General features: G+C 37.9%; 1 protein-coding gene across 1 annotated transcript in view; it reads right to left on the reverse strand.

The window, feature by feature from the left end:
* The window catches only part of ipo13b (importin 13b), a 46,042-nt gene extending 29,893 nt beyond the window's left edge, over positions 1-16,149 (reverse strand). The window contains exons 1-3 of the mRNA XM_077220939.1: positions 15,764-16,149; positions 8,706-8,831; positions 4,115-4,725 (exon numbers count right to left, since the gene is read on the reverse strand). Coding sequence (XP_077077054.1) covers positions 4,115-4,725; positions 8,706-8,831; positions 15,764-15,811 — 785 coding nt within the window. The 5' untranslated portion in view covers positions 15,812-16,149. The remainder of the gene's footprint in view (positions 1-4,114; positions 4,726-8,705; positions 8,832-15,763) is intronic.
* Between the last annotated feature and the right edge of the window lie 622 nt (positions 16,150-16,771).

The raw sequence follows: 16,771 nt of genomic DNA on the forward strand, positions 1-16,771 counted from the left end.
TCTCTCTGCCTCTCTGTGCAATTATCCTCAAACACCAGGAGACAGATTAAATGAGTTGCCTGGCAACAGGATGCATTTGGTCCAATGGCATCCTCCCGAGAGGCTTGATTGTAATGTGTTTAAACAGTGAGAGGAGGCGATGAGGTGATGAAGACAGAGGATAAAGAGAGAGGATGAGGCACCAGGCATGATGGAGAAAAGGACAAAGGTGAAATGAATAACAAATATCAATGCAGAATCATTGATGTGTCCTTTAAGAGCAAGTGACACGCTTGCCACACTGAACACAAAGCACCACACAAAGAGATTTGAGTGGTTGCGAGTGGACCACACACTACACACGTTCAGCAACAGATCAAAATATGACAATTGAGAGTAAAAATTTGCACGCTAGCTGTCCAATGTGTTTACTCATCAAATCAACTGTCTGCCAACAACAGGGGTGTCAAACACGGCCTGAGGGAGGAGTCTAATCTAGCTCACTTAATGAGAAAAAAAAGCTTAAAAAACAAAATCACATGCAAGTGTTAAAACGAATAATGCTTTAACAAAATGATACATTAATAATACTGGAGCTGCAAAATTAATTGTAAAAAACCCCTACTAATTTCAAACACTCATGCGATCATATCTAAATGACAACAATTCGCATGTGTCTATTAAACCTTGGACAAAATCATATCCGGACATTCAAATCGTGTTGGCACTCCCGCTGACCCAGAGAGAGCAGTTGTCATGTTTAGTTATGAAAGCTTCACAGTCTTTTCAACCACACAGCATCATTATTTCTTTCTTATTTCATTATAAGTTACAAGTACCGGGATAAAAGTTTATAGTTCGGAATTCGGATATAAACACTGAGAAAATTACTTTTTGAAAGTAATTTGGCGCTTCAAATTACATCGTTACGCCAGTAGGTGACGAAAATTTTTATCTGTCATTGAATAATTCATTCAAAAGATTCGTTCAAAACAATTCATCCAGTAATGAAACAATTTAAGTATATATGAATCATTCATTTTAACCGATTTAAAAAAAAAAATCATTCAAACAAAATTTTTTTTAAAAAACGCTGCAGATTTTTTTATAGAAAAATGTACGCTGCGTTTTTATATACAAACGTGATTCTCAATTTATCTAGATTTGTGCAGCTCTAAATAATACTAAGTAATCAATATTTATTCAATGCAGTCAGAGTTTGATTGACAAGAAATTAATTCACAGTTTAATTATGTATGTAATTCAAATGAGCCAATGAGACTATTAATATGCATAACTCTGTGTTAATGTTCGGTTTCAGAAGGCTTATTAAAACTATGGAGTTATTCAGCCAAGAGCAGCTGGCATTTTTCTCTTGTCAATATTGTATTAGATTAGAAAATATTAATCAAATATATTAATAATATTAATCACCAAATTCCATATATATATAAAAAATCTAAAAGTGAATTACATTAAATTCAATTTAAATCGCTCTTATGTTTTTGTTATTACTGCAGCAAAAAGGTTATTCTGGACTTCATGAGTTCCAGAACAGCAAGTGTTGATCAACAAATACATTGCAAATAAAAATTTAAAATAAAACAAAAAATAAAATGAAATACAAAGAATAAAAATCCAATCCAAAAAAATGCTATGCTTCCAATCAGCCCTGCTGCACAAACTTCCCATGAAAAACCCAAACCTCCCTCTAAAGGTCACCTTTCCTAATCAGATCCCTCATGCACTATGAAGTGAATTCAGCCGTAACCGTGTGTGAGACACCTGTAGAAACTATTAAACTACAGGATTAGACTCAAGTACTTGAGCGGTGAACAACTGTCGGTCTCCATCAGGGCAGAAGCACTTTAACCTCGTACCACAAGCTTTCCACAATCAAAGAAGCTTTCACCTCTAAAGGCCCGTCCTCAGCATCCGCTGGCTCTTGCCTTCTCTGAGGGGGGAAGGGGTGGGATCCCGTCGAGTCTGTACCAACCAGAGCGTAAGACATCGCTCCCTCGCTCTGTCTCCATGGAAACGCCAGCCATCCTTGAAATAAACCTGCCGCCGCCGCCCCCCCTCCCTCTCTCCTCTGATGTGACTGTGTTTCAATTTGCCTTTGTTTCTGTCTCTCACCTGTTTGTTCTCCTTCAGACCATTTTTGCATTCACTGATATTCCTTAAGATGCATATGCATCTCATATTGTTCAAGCAGGCATACTGAAGTGTATATCTATATATACTTATTATAAGTGTGTGTGTACTGTATCTATATATATATATGGCTAAACAATAACAATAGCTACTAATAACTCAAATGTAAAAATACTTTGCTCTTTGCAAAAAAAGAAAAAGGCTGGTGCGATTATTAATAATGCAATTATGATCTAAATCACATTGTAAGAACAATAGTTCGACACTGGATTGAGAGTTACTCAAAATGTACATTACAAAATATATATATTTGGGTGCCTCTCACAAGAACTTGTCCAGGTCATATTTTATCATAAATAATATATATATATATAATTTCATGAAGTGCACTGACTCGTTCGTAAAGCTAATCAGAGATCTCTCTCACAACCAAAGGCCCGACGCTGATTCAACATGCTGAATCAGCCCGAAAACCCACACGCCGTCCGTCTAGAGCCAACAGTGCTCCAACGTTGTACAATCAGCCGACCGTCGGCTTGGTGTTTCCTGGCCTCAAGGTTTTCATTCAACTTCCAAACTTTTTATGATACCCGAGAGATTTCTGTCCCTCTATTCAAAGTCCATTCCCCAATTAATCCAAGTCTTATGAAGAGACACGATCTTCTTATGTTATGAAGAACAGGGATCTGAACAGCACATTCGTGCTGGAGCGGCACTCCTCAAAGTGAAAGCACAAACATAATTTAAATCACCATATTGCATTTTTTATTTTTGTAGTATGATGATTCAAAGAATTTGAGATGGTCTATTCTTATCACTTAAGTGCGTTGATAGAGGCAGAGACAGGACATAGCGAGCACCGGGAAAGTCCAACAAATGACTGCGTTGAAGAGAGTTTCAGTGATATAAATACATTAAACTACTATATTTAATGTTGAATATAATGTATAATAATGCCATGGGGGAATATTTGCGGGTCCTCTTGCCAAATGTCTGATTTTACCAGTAAAAAGGGCCAACATTATTTTAAATATATATAGTCAGTGAGAGTGCAAGCATAAACATAATTCTATATATAACATTTAGCTTCAGAATTATCAATATTTCTATTCTGGTGTCACCATTGCTCTGTGCATTGGGGACCATGACCATATCCAAACCCATTTAAGGTCACCCCATAATACCAAATTTAGAATTTTAATCAACAGGAAATTGCTGTTACATTTTTACTAGGTCTTAAGTAATAATAATTTTAAAAACTTTTCTTTATTTTAACAAAGTATTGAGATAGTATTGTAATTAAGGATGTCCCCAAAATGTTTAAAACAACATTTCAAAAACAGCCACGTAAGTGGTAAAAAAGAAAATAAACTTAACCAATTCTCATTAGTCCGAACCGTTTACTTCCCCTTGGTGATGCTCATTAGATTTGAATAACTGTAATAAAAGAATTCCTGTAATACATTAATTGAATTAATTATATTATTTTAAATAAATATAATTATCATTTTAAAAATTTTAATAAATTAAATGATAATAAATAGAGTATTTATTGTGAGCATGAATTATAGGTAGCACAAATATATAGAAGAATTGGGGGGATGTGATAAATTGTCATGAAATCTTAATTGTCCTAAATTCAAATGCAAAAATTAAATTTTCTTCAAGCAATATATTCTTTTTTATTTATTTTGGGGTGAAATAATGAGTCCAGCAATTTCTTTGACTGATTCATTATAAATAATAAAAAACATATTAATGGCCAGAAAAAAAATTCTCAATTCACCAGCCATCGCTAGGTGTGCAAAACATTTTGAATTTGTACACTTCTCGCCCGGTTTGCAGTTCCATGTTTCTATAAAGTTCCTCAACTGGTTTTGTAGAATTCTGTACAGCTCAGTTTCTCACACTTCTCTCACTTCATTGCTTTCCTGCCCCACTGCATGTGTTTTCTCTGAGTAGTGCAGTGATGAAGACTAACCTCTGTGAGTCGGGCTGTGAGATGGTGTTGACGATGGCCTCCACCGCCGTATCGAACAGCTCCGGATCTGCCAGCGCCGTGAAGCTGGCCTCGACCAATCCCTCGCTCTCGTTCAGAGGAACGTCCAACAGAACCCAGCTCGACAGACACTTGAGCACACGGGCTTTGACCAGCGGAGGCGAGTCCGGCTGCCGTAGCAGCTGCTGCAGGAGCGGGTAAACGGCCACCCACTCGCGGCCCAGTGCGCCCCTCACCTGACCCTTACGGTACTGCGGCAGCCGGCTGGTCTGAAACTCCTCCGGGAGGACCGTGAGGAGCTCCAACAGGGCCAAGCAGCGCGCGCGCCCGTCCACCTCGCCTCCTTCTTCCTGAAACATGCGCACCATTTCCGTCACGGCTCCCGGCCACGCCTCGGGCATCATGTTGAGGGCGAGGGACGCTAGAGCCACACACAGGCGGGTTAGGACGATCTTGGAGCCGGAGGCGAAGCGAGCGATCTGAGAAAAAAGCTGTGTTTTGAGCGAGTCGTACTGCTCGGCGGGGATGTCGCCCCAGTAGCGGGAGATCTTGGTATGAAGGGCGCTGGCGCCGAAGTATTGGATCTCTGGAACCTGTGGAGAAGAAGGAAGCCATGCAGTTTTTTATTGTGTGTTTTTTTAATAGAAGAAAGAAATCAGATGAAGATAGAAGATGAAGATTGAAGATTGAAGAAGAAATCCGATGAAATGTGCACAGAGCATTAAGACTTCTTGCATCATTAGTCGGCACAAAGTTTGTGATCAGTGTTTCTCAACTGGTGTGTCGCAAGCAAAACCCTTTTGGTAGGGCTGCACGATATTGAAGAAAAGTGCGAGATCTCATTAAATAATGCGATATGACATACGATAATGCTTAAAGTGTGTAAAATAAACTTAAATTATCTTTAAAATATATTTAAAATTATTTAACCTACATACATGTTTCAAATTCTTTTTGTGACAAGAAACATCCCTACAGCTTCTGACAGTGAACAGCAGTGTTTTACTTAGGGCTGGGTATCATAACAAAATTTTCGATACCGGTTCCTGAACGATACTTTTTTCGATACCAATTTTATCAATATAACATTACCTAAAAAAAAAAACTTTTATTTTTTCAGTTTGTTGACTTTTTAACACTCATATTTTGAGTCTGTAAAAAAGCACCAATGCTAAAGTTTTCTATGTTTCCTAATCATTTAACAACATGTATTCTTTACTTCAATGAGCTCATTGTTTCTGCCTTAACTTAATGCATTGTTTAACAATGAAACTGAATGAAAATTAATTGAAATGCATTACACACAGTCACCCCTGATAACAGATCACTCTAAATTGTAATTTAGACACATGCATTTTCTGTAAAGCTCCTTTGAAACGATATGTATTGTGAAAAATGTGGGGGCGAGGGGGTGGGGGCCTCACACATTTCTGAGCGCTTTATTAAACAGAAATTTGCTGTTGGTGTATTAGCCTAAAACAACATGCTCGCCAGATTGTTTATCTTAATAGCCCTATGTTGTTAGAATTTACTGTTTACCAGGTTTTAGGTTTTTGGTCATTTCCTTGATTTAATTTTTCTCATTTTTTTTATCATAAAGTATGATCTTTTTTTTACTTTGAGCAATTCTGGGGCTATAATTGACTCTTCTTAGGAGCATATAAAACAAAACAGCTCTTTGAAAAAATGAAATGTAATATTGTATTAGTTATAAACAAAGGTTTATTTTAGTTCAGATTAGTTTGAGGGCAGCCATTGTATTCATAATGTCAAAATAAAACCGACGTAATGTTACTTGAAGGCATTATAGCCTACTATTCCTGCCAATCTTCCATGGTTGCAGTTAGTGTTACAACAGTAAATCCATGGTGAATGTTGCTGATCTGTGGACACTGGATAGTTCATTCATGGCACAATGTTTCTTTCTGGTTTCCACGTCAGTGCTGTTTGATCCGTTAATAACGGAGAAATGTGAATATTTCTCACTAGATCTCGCAGGAGTCACAGCGATGTTATTACTTCTGTGGCAAATTCAAATGCTTCCTTTACTGGATCTCTTATTAGCGCTGTGTAGTAACAGTGTCGCTTGATCAAGATCGGCTCGCGCTACTTTGGTCCAAACAGATAAACGGTCCGTCAACCACACAATAACCAGCAGTTTCGTTCCGCTTGCATTACGTTTGCCATTTGATGTTGGGCAATGTTGTGGTGGCTCAGGCGGATTATGACCACGCGCAACGCGCCTACATTTGAAATAACGAAATTTTGGTCCGCAGGAAAAATGCCCTACACCCACCCCCACCCCCCAAAAAAAACTCTCCGGTTCTACACGATTCACGTAAATGACCCAACTGACCAAGAAAAGTTTGCAGGTGTGAAATATATACTGATTCTTATTAAAGCTACAAAAGTTATTCAGCCAAGAGCAGTGTGATTTTCTCTTTGTCTTCTGTGCATGACCCCAGTTATTGCAAGCCGGTGCGATATGCATATCGCGATATATACATTTGCGATATTTCGATAATTTCGATATATTGTGCAGCCCTACTTTTTGTCTAATTTTCATAATTTAATAACATTTAAAAAGCATCCTTTTGTTCCACTGTATATGTAAAAGGGATAACGGATCGTTGATGATCCGTACAGACCGGACACACGGTTTAGCATGCATGTGTAAAGATGAATTGTTAAGTTTAACCATCAGTGGCTGCGTTTACACTTGGCATTAACATGCGATCACCGTGATCCGATCAAGCAGATTGGATCATAAGCCAATCAGGACACGGCTTAAAAAGGATGGCTATCCAGTGCAAAGTCGATCTGAAGCGGTAAGTTTTCTTTTAAAAACAGTTTTCATTCGGGGGACATTTTACCAATTTTGCAAAATGAGGAGGATGAATAGGCTGCAATTAGCCTAGCCTACTAATAATGTGGATAGATGCCGCAATGGAAATGGTACAGAGAAACATATGGGTCCGAGCTGTGTTGGGAAAAATGCACGTTCTTTACAGAAAATGAATGGTTCTGCAACTTTCGGGTGCGAAGGCAAACATTTCAGAATATTTGCGATGTACTTCTCACTCGACTGTATTGCAAAACCACACAGCTACGTGCAGCAATTCCTGGAGAGAGGAGTAGGAATAATGACAGTGGGTGGGGTTTGTGTGACGTCCACCTGTGAAGGCAGACACGATGGCTGGATTGCGTTTACATTACACTGATCCGATCACAATGCGTCCTGGAGTACCTCCGAAACTAGACACGCCGATCGGACAGCATTCGGATCAGAAGCGCATTTACACTTGTCTTTTCAATGTGTAGGGGGACAACATCCGGATACAAGGTCGCATGTTAATGCCAAGTGTAAACATAGCCATAGAGTGGAAGTTTATCATTTGCACATCTTTCTAAGCCTTGCAAATTGAAACATTCAAATGATTTTAAACCATTCAAGTGCAAGAAGAGGCAATAGACAACTCGAATCTTGGAACGGACACTAGAGCTGCACGATTCAGAACAAACTGAAGATCACAGTTTTCTTATTTCAAATAAAAATATTGATTCTCCCACAATTCTGAAGAGACGAGACAAAATAACATGTAATTTACTAGAGGTTCTGACAAAATGTTAATTGCTGCAGTCTGTTCAAAATGTTTAATTTGAAAAAATCTGTTTGAATGAATGATTCAATGACTTTTATTGCTGGATGAATCAGCGTTTTTGAATGAATCTCTTAAATTAATGATTCATAAATACATTAATATAAAAAATAAAGCTAAATAATTGTGTAAAGGAAGGAGAAAACAAATGTTACTTGAAGCTACCTAAATTAAACCGATAAACATTTAGAGGTTGTGTGACCTTTGACCTTAACAGGGGTGACATGGCCTCATCCTCAAAAATACTTGACTCAAAGTAAAAGAAAATACGAAAAACATGTTACGGAGTAAACATGACCCAGTTCTTAACAGGATTCATGATAATAAACCAAATAACCTTCTTTGTTTGAATATCATGAATCCTGTAAACAACTGGGTCATATTTCACTCAGAAATCACATTAAGAAATCAAATCAAAAGAAAATGTATTTTTCTTCATGTATTTTAGCCTATTTTTCATTTTAGGATGATTAATACTGTTGCACTATGATGTTATTTCCATGACAATTAAACATTTTTGGCCCCTCCATTTTCATTAAAGTGATGCAAAAAAAGATAAATTCTCATTATAAAACATTAATGATGTTTAAATGGCAAAGCATTTACAAAGGGATGGAAAGTTGCAAAGTCACAATGTGTAAAAATTCTTTGTGCAAAACATAATTACCGATTTTTTGTAAATTTTGGAATGAAATATAACTCAATTTTGTCAAATGAAAACAAATGAAATATAAAACTCAGAATTTGATGTGTAGTTTAGTAGATGCAATGGCAGCTGCTGCAATGCAACTGCCAGAAATAGTCAAAGTCATTGTGAAACAGCATTCCCAACCCATTTAACTTGGGTATAAAGGACAAGCACAGATGGAAAAAGATGGAATGACAGTGCAATAAAGAGAACGGGATGTCCTTACCTTCTCTGGTCTGAGTAAAACCCAACAGAACTGCCAGGCCTGAGGAGACACTTGAGCCTGCATCAGCCATTTCTGAGCCAGATTCTTATTCTCAATGTTAGGATCATAATAGAGCTGATGCAGGGCCTGAGAGAGAGGGAGAGAGAGACAGTTTTAGACTGTGATTGCACTCTGGCCATTATGGAGCACATGGATACAATCTAATATTGCTTTATTAACCCCAGGGTTCCTGCAAGGCAGTTTAGCAGACACATATATGAAAGTGTGTGCTCTTAAAGCAAATCTATGGGTCTCACAACTGCTGATGTATGCTCCTTCATTTCTGCAAGTAAAGCGTTTAATATGGTGGGAGGGCAAATAACACAGCGGATAATGACATATTCATTCAAAAATAACAGGAATTTATTGAAGCTTCTAGTGTTTACCACAGAAATATAGTTTCAAAATTAACTAGTTAGTATATATACACACTACCGTTTAAAAATTTGTGGTCGGTAAGATGTTTTTAAAATGTTTTTGAAAGAAGACTCTTCTGCTCAGCAAGGCTGTATAAAACAGTAATATTGTGAAATATTATTACAATTTAAAAGAACTGTTTTCTATTTGAATATATTTTAAAATGTAATTTATTCCTTTGATGCAAAGCTGAATTTTCAGTCTTCAGTGTCACATGATCTTTCAGAAATATTTTTGTGGAAATCATGACGCATGAAGATTCTTTGATTGATAGAACATAATATCATAAAATATAAAAATCAAATACGATAAGAGAGGAATTAGACGTGTGTGTGTGTGTCTGTGTGTGTGTGTGTGTGTGTGTGTCACAGTGCATTAGAAACCCCATGAGAAACAGCCATCTGTCAGAGTAAACCTGGTGACATGACGATACCAACCGTGTGCAATCAAGATTTGAGTGAGTGCTATTAGCTGGAGATGCTAAAATGGTTAAAAATAAATATGGTATAAATGGGTGTTCAAGCACATGGCTACATCTTTTGAAATGTTTCTATGGCAACCATCTATTCTGCACAAACTCATTCTTAAAGACCAGTGCTGAATGACTTTGGTCCATTGACATGGTTACCGCATTCGATCTTGCCTGTGTGTGTGTGTGTGTGTGTGTGTGTGTGTGTGTGTGTGTGTGTGTGTGATGACTCACTCATTCTGTAGGATCCATTTTACCCAGACATCTATTAATCACTCGTTTAATCTGACTCTATGAGCTGCGCTACAGGCATTGTCTGCATTTGTACTATCAGTATAAATTCTGCTCCCCATTCTGGCCAGCATCAAGCTTTTTAAAAAATAAGCAAAAGCATCACAGAATGATCCAATGCGACACATGTCGCATATTCCAAGTGTTATGGGGGTTTACGATATGACATTTAATGTATTTTTTAATGAAATTCCTGACCTTGGCCGTAGGGGTGTGCGATATATCGTCTACAATAATGTTGGGATTGTTGTTTTAACGATGTGCAATCTGACATTATCGAGTATGTCCCAACACACCTAGAGAGAGTGCATGCACTACGTGATGTAGTCTAGTAGGTTAGACCAGTGCGCATGCTTTCACTGCATGACTTAGTCTATTAAAATGCATCTAGAAAGCCTCCAATATTCAAGATAAGGGGGTACAAATACCTTTGTATGTCTTTTATATTTATATAATTTAATACAGTTAATCAATATCACACGAAGAGTGGCATTTTTTTCTCCAAATATCAGCATGAGTACAAATGTGATATTGATTTTATACAACAGTTCACTAAACCAAAGTGACTTAAGGTCCTTGCACACTGAGTCTGACTCAGATATTCTCGCACGTTAAAAAATAAATACGACCTCACGTTATGTCGATCACGCTTACACACTGCCTTTTGTCTGTCATAAAAAAATTTGGACCGGGTTTGCTTTTCTGCGTTTTTTTTCCGCATCCGTAGCAAGCATTTTGATAGGTGTTTGGACAATTCAGAGACACTGAATGACGAATACGCAAAAACGTATACAAAAATTTCTGACTCAGTGTGCAAGGACCTTTAGGCTACATTTTAGACACAGTATTGCCTGTTATTGCTCTATTTTGCCAACAAAAACAGTTCCAAACAAACTACAAGACACAGGACAGTTTTGAGTCTATGAGCAACACGCATCGGTGTTTCGCGGACAAATCGTCTGAATGTCCTTGCTACTCGATACTAAGGGTCTCAAACCAAACTCTGAGGCCCTGTCCCAAATGGCACACTTCATATGCACATTCGGTCTTGTGGACTAACACTTGCTCTGCAGAACACTTCTTCCCAGCAGACTTCTTAGTAAGGACTCATAGGAAGGCTGCAAGGGTTTAGCCGTTTGGGACAGGGCCTGTGAGTCTTTCAAAGGTTTGGGAACCAAAGACCAGCTTCAGAGCAGCGCCATGACATGTACGAAAGCGAAGCTGTGAGGGATAGACTTACTGAATTTCAATGGCATCCGCTGTAAAAAGCTGTATAAAGCTCCTAGATCACATATAATTTTCCACAGTTCATGGTGTCTGGGGGTTTTTGTCTACTGAAATTTCTCTGAAAGATATTTTTGCAGTGTTGTCAGCAGAACAATCCAAAAACACAATGAATAACAGTACGAACCCACTGAAGAGATGTATGTCTTTCCCTCACAGCCTCGCTTTCATTCCCGTTAAAAATCAAAGATGGCGCTGCTGTGAATAAGGTCGATCTCATTGAACAATTCATTGACTAGCTCTTCCTCAGAAAACTCAGCTTAATACTTTGTAAACACGACTTGTTTCCCAGTGAACTATTCAAAACCTGTTCATCCTGAATCCCCAAAACTGCATAAATCCAGATATTTGAAGATTTTTGGGATTGTGTTCAACAGCCCATCTGGAGTAATCAGGAACGGTTGTTCTGACATCATCAGCCATGTGTTTGTGAATTTCATATCTCAGAATTTTTGTGATTCATTTCCATTGAGTCAGAAGTAAATTATCAAGTAAACAAAAATAACAAAATAAACACTTGATATTCCAGTAATGATGAGAGACACTACAGCGAATTGTTACACATGCCACAAACAGCAGAAATAATCACATTATGGGATATGCGTTTTGACCTTCCAGCACTGATAGATCAGATGGGTGTGTGTGTGTGTGTGTGTGTGTGTGTGTGTGTGTGTGTGTGTGTGTGTGTGTGTGTGTGTGTGTGTGTGTGTGTGTGTGTGTGTGTGTGTGTGTGTGTGTGTGAGAATCACAGTGAGACGTGGCTGTTGTCTGGTTTGAACAGTCAATGATTTGAAAAACATATCAGGTTACCCCAACAACCGAATCCCTGCACACAAGCCAAGAGATATAATTAGCAATGCTAACGGTCGACCCAATCAAGCCACAATAGTGGAACATGACAACACACTTGCAGACACACACTCCAGATGAGTATGAATAATCATACACATTCACATGGGAAACATCTAAAGTCAAACATCATCTCAAGCAAATACGAAGTTTCCTGTGATTAATTGAACACCAATACTACAATTGTTGAGCCCTAGTAACAAACAAACAACAAATAACGCAATCAGAATTATTTTGTTTGCAACTGACATGAACATTTCCCATTTTTCTGCATAATGACCCGCTCTTCTCTGCAGATGATTACGCCTGACCATCACACCGCCCAGAACAATACACAATAAACACATACAACGACCTCTGTGTGCGTCGCCTGCTGTGCACCAACAAAACTGAGAGAATAACCGTGAAAGAATGACCGAGACAGTGACGTCCTGATACAGGAGCTTTTGCACATCTTCCAAGAAGAGGCAGAAATCTATTTTTAAACATCTATCTGACAGCTAGTTCCAACAATCAGCACATAAAAACATCTGCTGTCAGCAGCTCATCAGAAAACAACAACCCAAAATTGATTACCAGAAATTAAAGTAGTAAATTTCTGGACCGTTTAGTGTTTACATATTTGAGGAAACTCTACCTGAAGAAACTCAGGAATTACATCAGTAATGTAAATCGCACTGTGCGACATGGAGCTAATAAACTATATGTAGACTGCATGATGATGACACCTATTGACAAGCTAGTGAGATTGTGGTTGGGTCTCAGCAGCAGGAGGGATGTAGAGGTCAGGAAGCAGGGCTGAGTTGAGTGGGGGACGGAGGGGGGTGACTCTGGGACGCAAGAATCACTGTCTTCATGTTTTTTATCATTTACGCCCGTGTTATGGAAATCATTATGAACAGCAGCTACGCTAATTATTTTCCCTTTTTGCTTTTCTGCTGTTATCTCGGGACGCGAGTCCCGAGAAAAACGGCGTTCGTCAGCTCCAGCTTGTATCCAGCCTTTCACAGAGACTTCAGATACGCCAATACCCCAATCACAAAGCCTGTGAAGAGACGACTCAACACCGGCGATATGGACCCTCTATGGTGGACGGCACTGATCCTCAACAACTCGTCTCAACACCGGCGTGATTACTTGGACTTCCAAAAGATGGAAATGGATAAATATTCTAAATGTTCCGATCCAATCTGACTTGTAATGCTGCCCGAATCATAAATCATGCACTGTTCCTTCGTTGGCCAGAGGAGAACTGGCCCTCCGACTGAGTCTGGTTTTTCCCAAGGTTTTTTTCTCCATTCTGTCACCTGATGGAGTTTTGGTTCCTTGCCACTGTTGCCTTGGCTTTTGGCTTGCTTAGTTGGGGACATTTATTATTCAATAATATTACTGATCTGCCTTACTTAAGGTGGACGTTGACGCAATTTTCTTTTAGAAACAAACTCTGTTATATTATTTTCATGTTATCACTGTGAAGCTGCTTTGATACAATCTGTATTGTAAAAAGCGCTATATAAATAAAGGTGACTTGACTATAGAAGAATAAAACCATGTGCTAGTGGTAAACAAAAAGAGCAAGATGAATCGCACTTTGGCAATTATGGTTTTTACGTGCGCTGAAAAAAAAGAGGATGAAGCATGACTAGGGAAAAGAAGCCAACTTAGCATGCCAATTTTGTAAATGGAGATTGGGGAAAGTAGTTTTAAGTTTTAGAGCAATGTCGAGTTGATCAATACGCCACTTCTGGTTGCATTTTTATTGGATAGTCAGTAGACGCGGGACATGGTCAGAAAATTATCGCAGGTTATAATTGGTCCTAAGACCGTGACAACGACCGTCTTTGAGCCCCTCTCACTGTACGATGTAGGACCAGCGTTTAGGAGCCACGACCACAGAAATCGCCACGATCGGTCATCTTTCGTCTTGGACAGCCCAAAATCGTACAATGTGTACCGGGCAACAGATCTAAAGGACTAAAACTACAATAAATCGTAGTTTACATCCGGCTTTAGCCAACTTGACAGGTCATATAACACACTTTTTTTTCTTCTTTTTTTTAATCAAACGTTCAATAACTGTGTGTGTGGTAATTAATTATATATATATAGATATATATAGCATGAGAACGTATATATATATATATATAAAATTAATAATTCTTTATATTTGAAAAACCGATAACCGATATATTGGCCGATAAACCTAAATCCAAATTTCTATATAATTTTTGAGAGCCTGATTACAAAAACAAAAGTCTCACCATTAAAAGTCTTGTCCCAAGCATGCCGTTCTCATTATAATTTTATGCAGCCTATATGTCAGACTTGCGCTGTACATGTTACACTTTACTGTATTTTCCTTTTTGAAGGGATTCCAATCATATTTCAAGCAATTTAAAAGCATCACGGTGAACATGCGCATCTGAAGGAAATAATCCATTAATTAACGCTTTAAATAATCGGCCCAATTTCTTATGGGGCGATAACGAAAACATTAAAAATGAACATATATCGGCCGATACCTATTCGGTGGCTAATATATGTTGATTCCTAGTATACATACATTTCTCCTTTTAAACCCTCCCGAATATCTAGCCCCAAATACTTCCACTGCAAATGCAGTACTGTACACAAACTGAAGGATGACTGGAAATAATTTTCAGCGGGAATACAAAAAAGCACCATGTTTGCTGTTAATGGGATCAAAAGCTATAACAAATATGAGTGTATGTATCGCATGAGCAGAACAAAGTGTTTGTTTTGGGGCTGACTGACAGCGACGGTCAAGGATAAAGATGAGAAACCCTCCACCAGGCAGAGATGAGACGGACAGGACACCACCCGCTCTCCTCTCCTCATCCTTACAGATGGATCGATACGGCTCTCTTTTCTCTAATCTAATCTAATGATGGACAGGAGTTTCACAATTGTAACCCGATCATCTGAGATCAGCTGCACTACAATCAGACATACAGAAATAATTAAGCTCAGAAATAGACAGAGGCATAAAATGAATACGTGCAGGAACAAAGGTTGTCAAAAATAGAAAGCAGATTTAAGCAAGAACAACCGATCACATATTTTACAATGATGCTGACACACTACATTGGTGAATCCCACAACACCTGTCAAAGATATATTTTTGTCATATTTCACCATAAAATCAAAAGAGAGTAGTAGGAAATGATATTTTGCTGCTTAAAGAACATTAAGTCTTTTTAAACCTTTATTATTTTGAGCAATGGAGTATAGTTTTCATGACAATTCAGCACACAGCACATAAAGCCCACAGTCTCTTTAATAAATCTAATTCTCATTACTGTAATGGTAGCAATTATGATATTTACATTTATTCATTTAGCTGACGCTTTTATCCAAAGTGATATACTATTACATTTTCTGATTATGGAAGTACTGACTTTGATTTATGCCGGTTAAAAGAAATATACCAGTGGGAAACTAATCTAACCTGAGTATATTGAAAATTACAAACAAATAAATATAAAAAAAATCTTAATGGTCCTAAAATAGGATTCATTAAATGCTAAATAACTCCCAATGATTATTATTTCTTGCCCAACAATATGTTTCAAGATATGAATGTATAACACAATATTTCCAAGTTTTCATTAAGAATAAATGAACAGTAAATTACCTTGTAAAAAAAGATTAGCTACTGACAGAATGGTAATAAACGTATTTATTTTACCTTCTCCACGTTTTCCACAGTGAAATCTGCGGCTGTGTCCGGTTCCATCGCAGTGTTGACTATAACACACACGTCCTCTCGCACTCTTGAACACAATCTATAATCTTATATCTTATAAGAGACCTGTTGATTAATATAATTATAATAATAACGCTGATAATTCTCACTGAGGTGAATTTGATTCGGCCCGGCGCGCGATCAGGCCGGTGCGCGCGAGCTCATGTCTCTCATTCTCATATTTCACTCATGATAAAGCTCATTCATATCTCAGATGACCGATTAATATGACCATATGTAACATCTATGTGCTCGCGGGTCTCTGTATGGTCCGGTCTCGGTGATCGGTGTGCGTGTGTCCTCCCTCTACCGTTCTTGTCGGTCTGACTGAACCGATGAATCGATGATTCGACACGCTCTCCGCGTGCCCAATCCTTTGCCTTCATTAAAAACAAAAAAAATAACACTATTCTCAGCTTAAATATGTTTCATATTTATTCCATTGTTTATTTTTTGTATGTGTATTTAATAGTGTGCAATTTTTATATACTTTTATATTATTTGACTTTGACAAAGACGTTCGTTTTTAATAAGGCTAATTTCGAATTGCTCTCTAAATAGTCCTTCGCCCTGCATTGTGGGCAATGTAGTTTTAAAGACCGATGGTCATATGCGGTGTCACAGCGACTCGCTGTGGCACTTTTGAAGTTTTCCATAGATTTCGTTTTTTGTTAGTGTGCAATAGATGGGGCTCTCGCTCCATTATATATATTTACACCATATTTATTAGATTTTTGCTTATAAATAAACAAAAATAGCTATACAACATTACTATATACCAAAACTATGTAGCATTTCCCATTTTGGTTTTTTGATTATTTCATATTATATGTATTGCTATTTGATCATTTATGTCGTATTGTATGAGAGCACACAGCATTGATAAAGGAAAAAATTAAATAAGTATTATTAATAATTTGTCACATTTATATAGCGCATCTTTAGAGTATC

The sequence above is a fragment of the Siphateles boraxobius genome, unplaced genomic scaffold (assembly GCF_051911475.1).
Source record: "Siphateles boraxobius isolate OS27281-9 unplaced genomic scaffold, OSU_SipBor_1 8, whole genome shotgun sequence".
NCBI classification, from domain to species: Eukaryota; Metazoa; Chordata; class Actinopteri; order Cypriniformes; family Leuciscidae; genus Siphateles; species Siphateles boraxobius.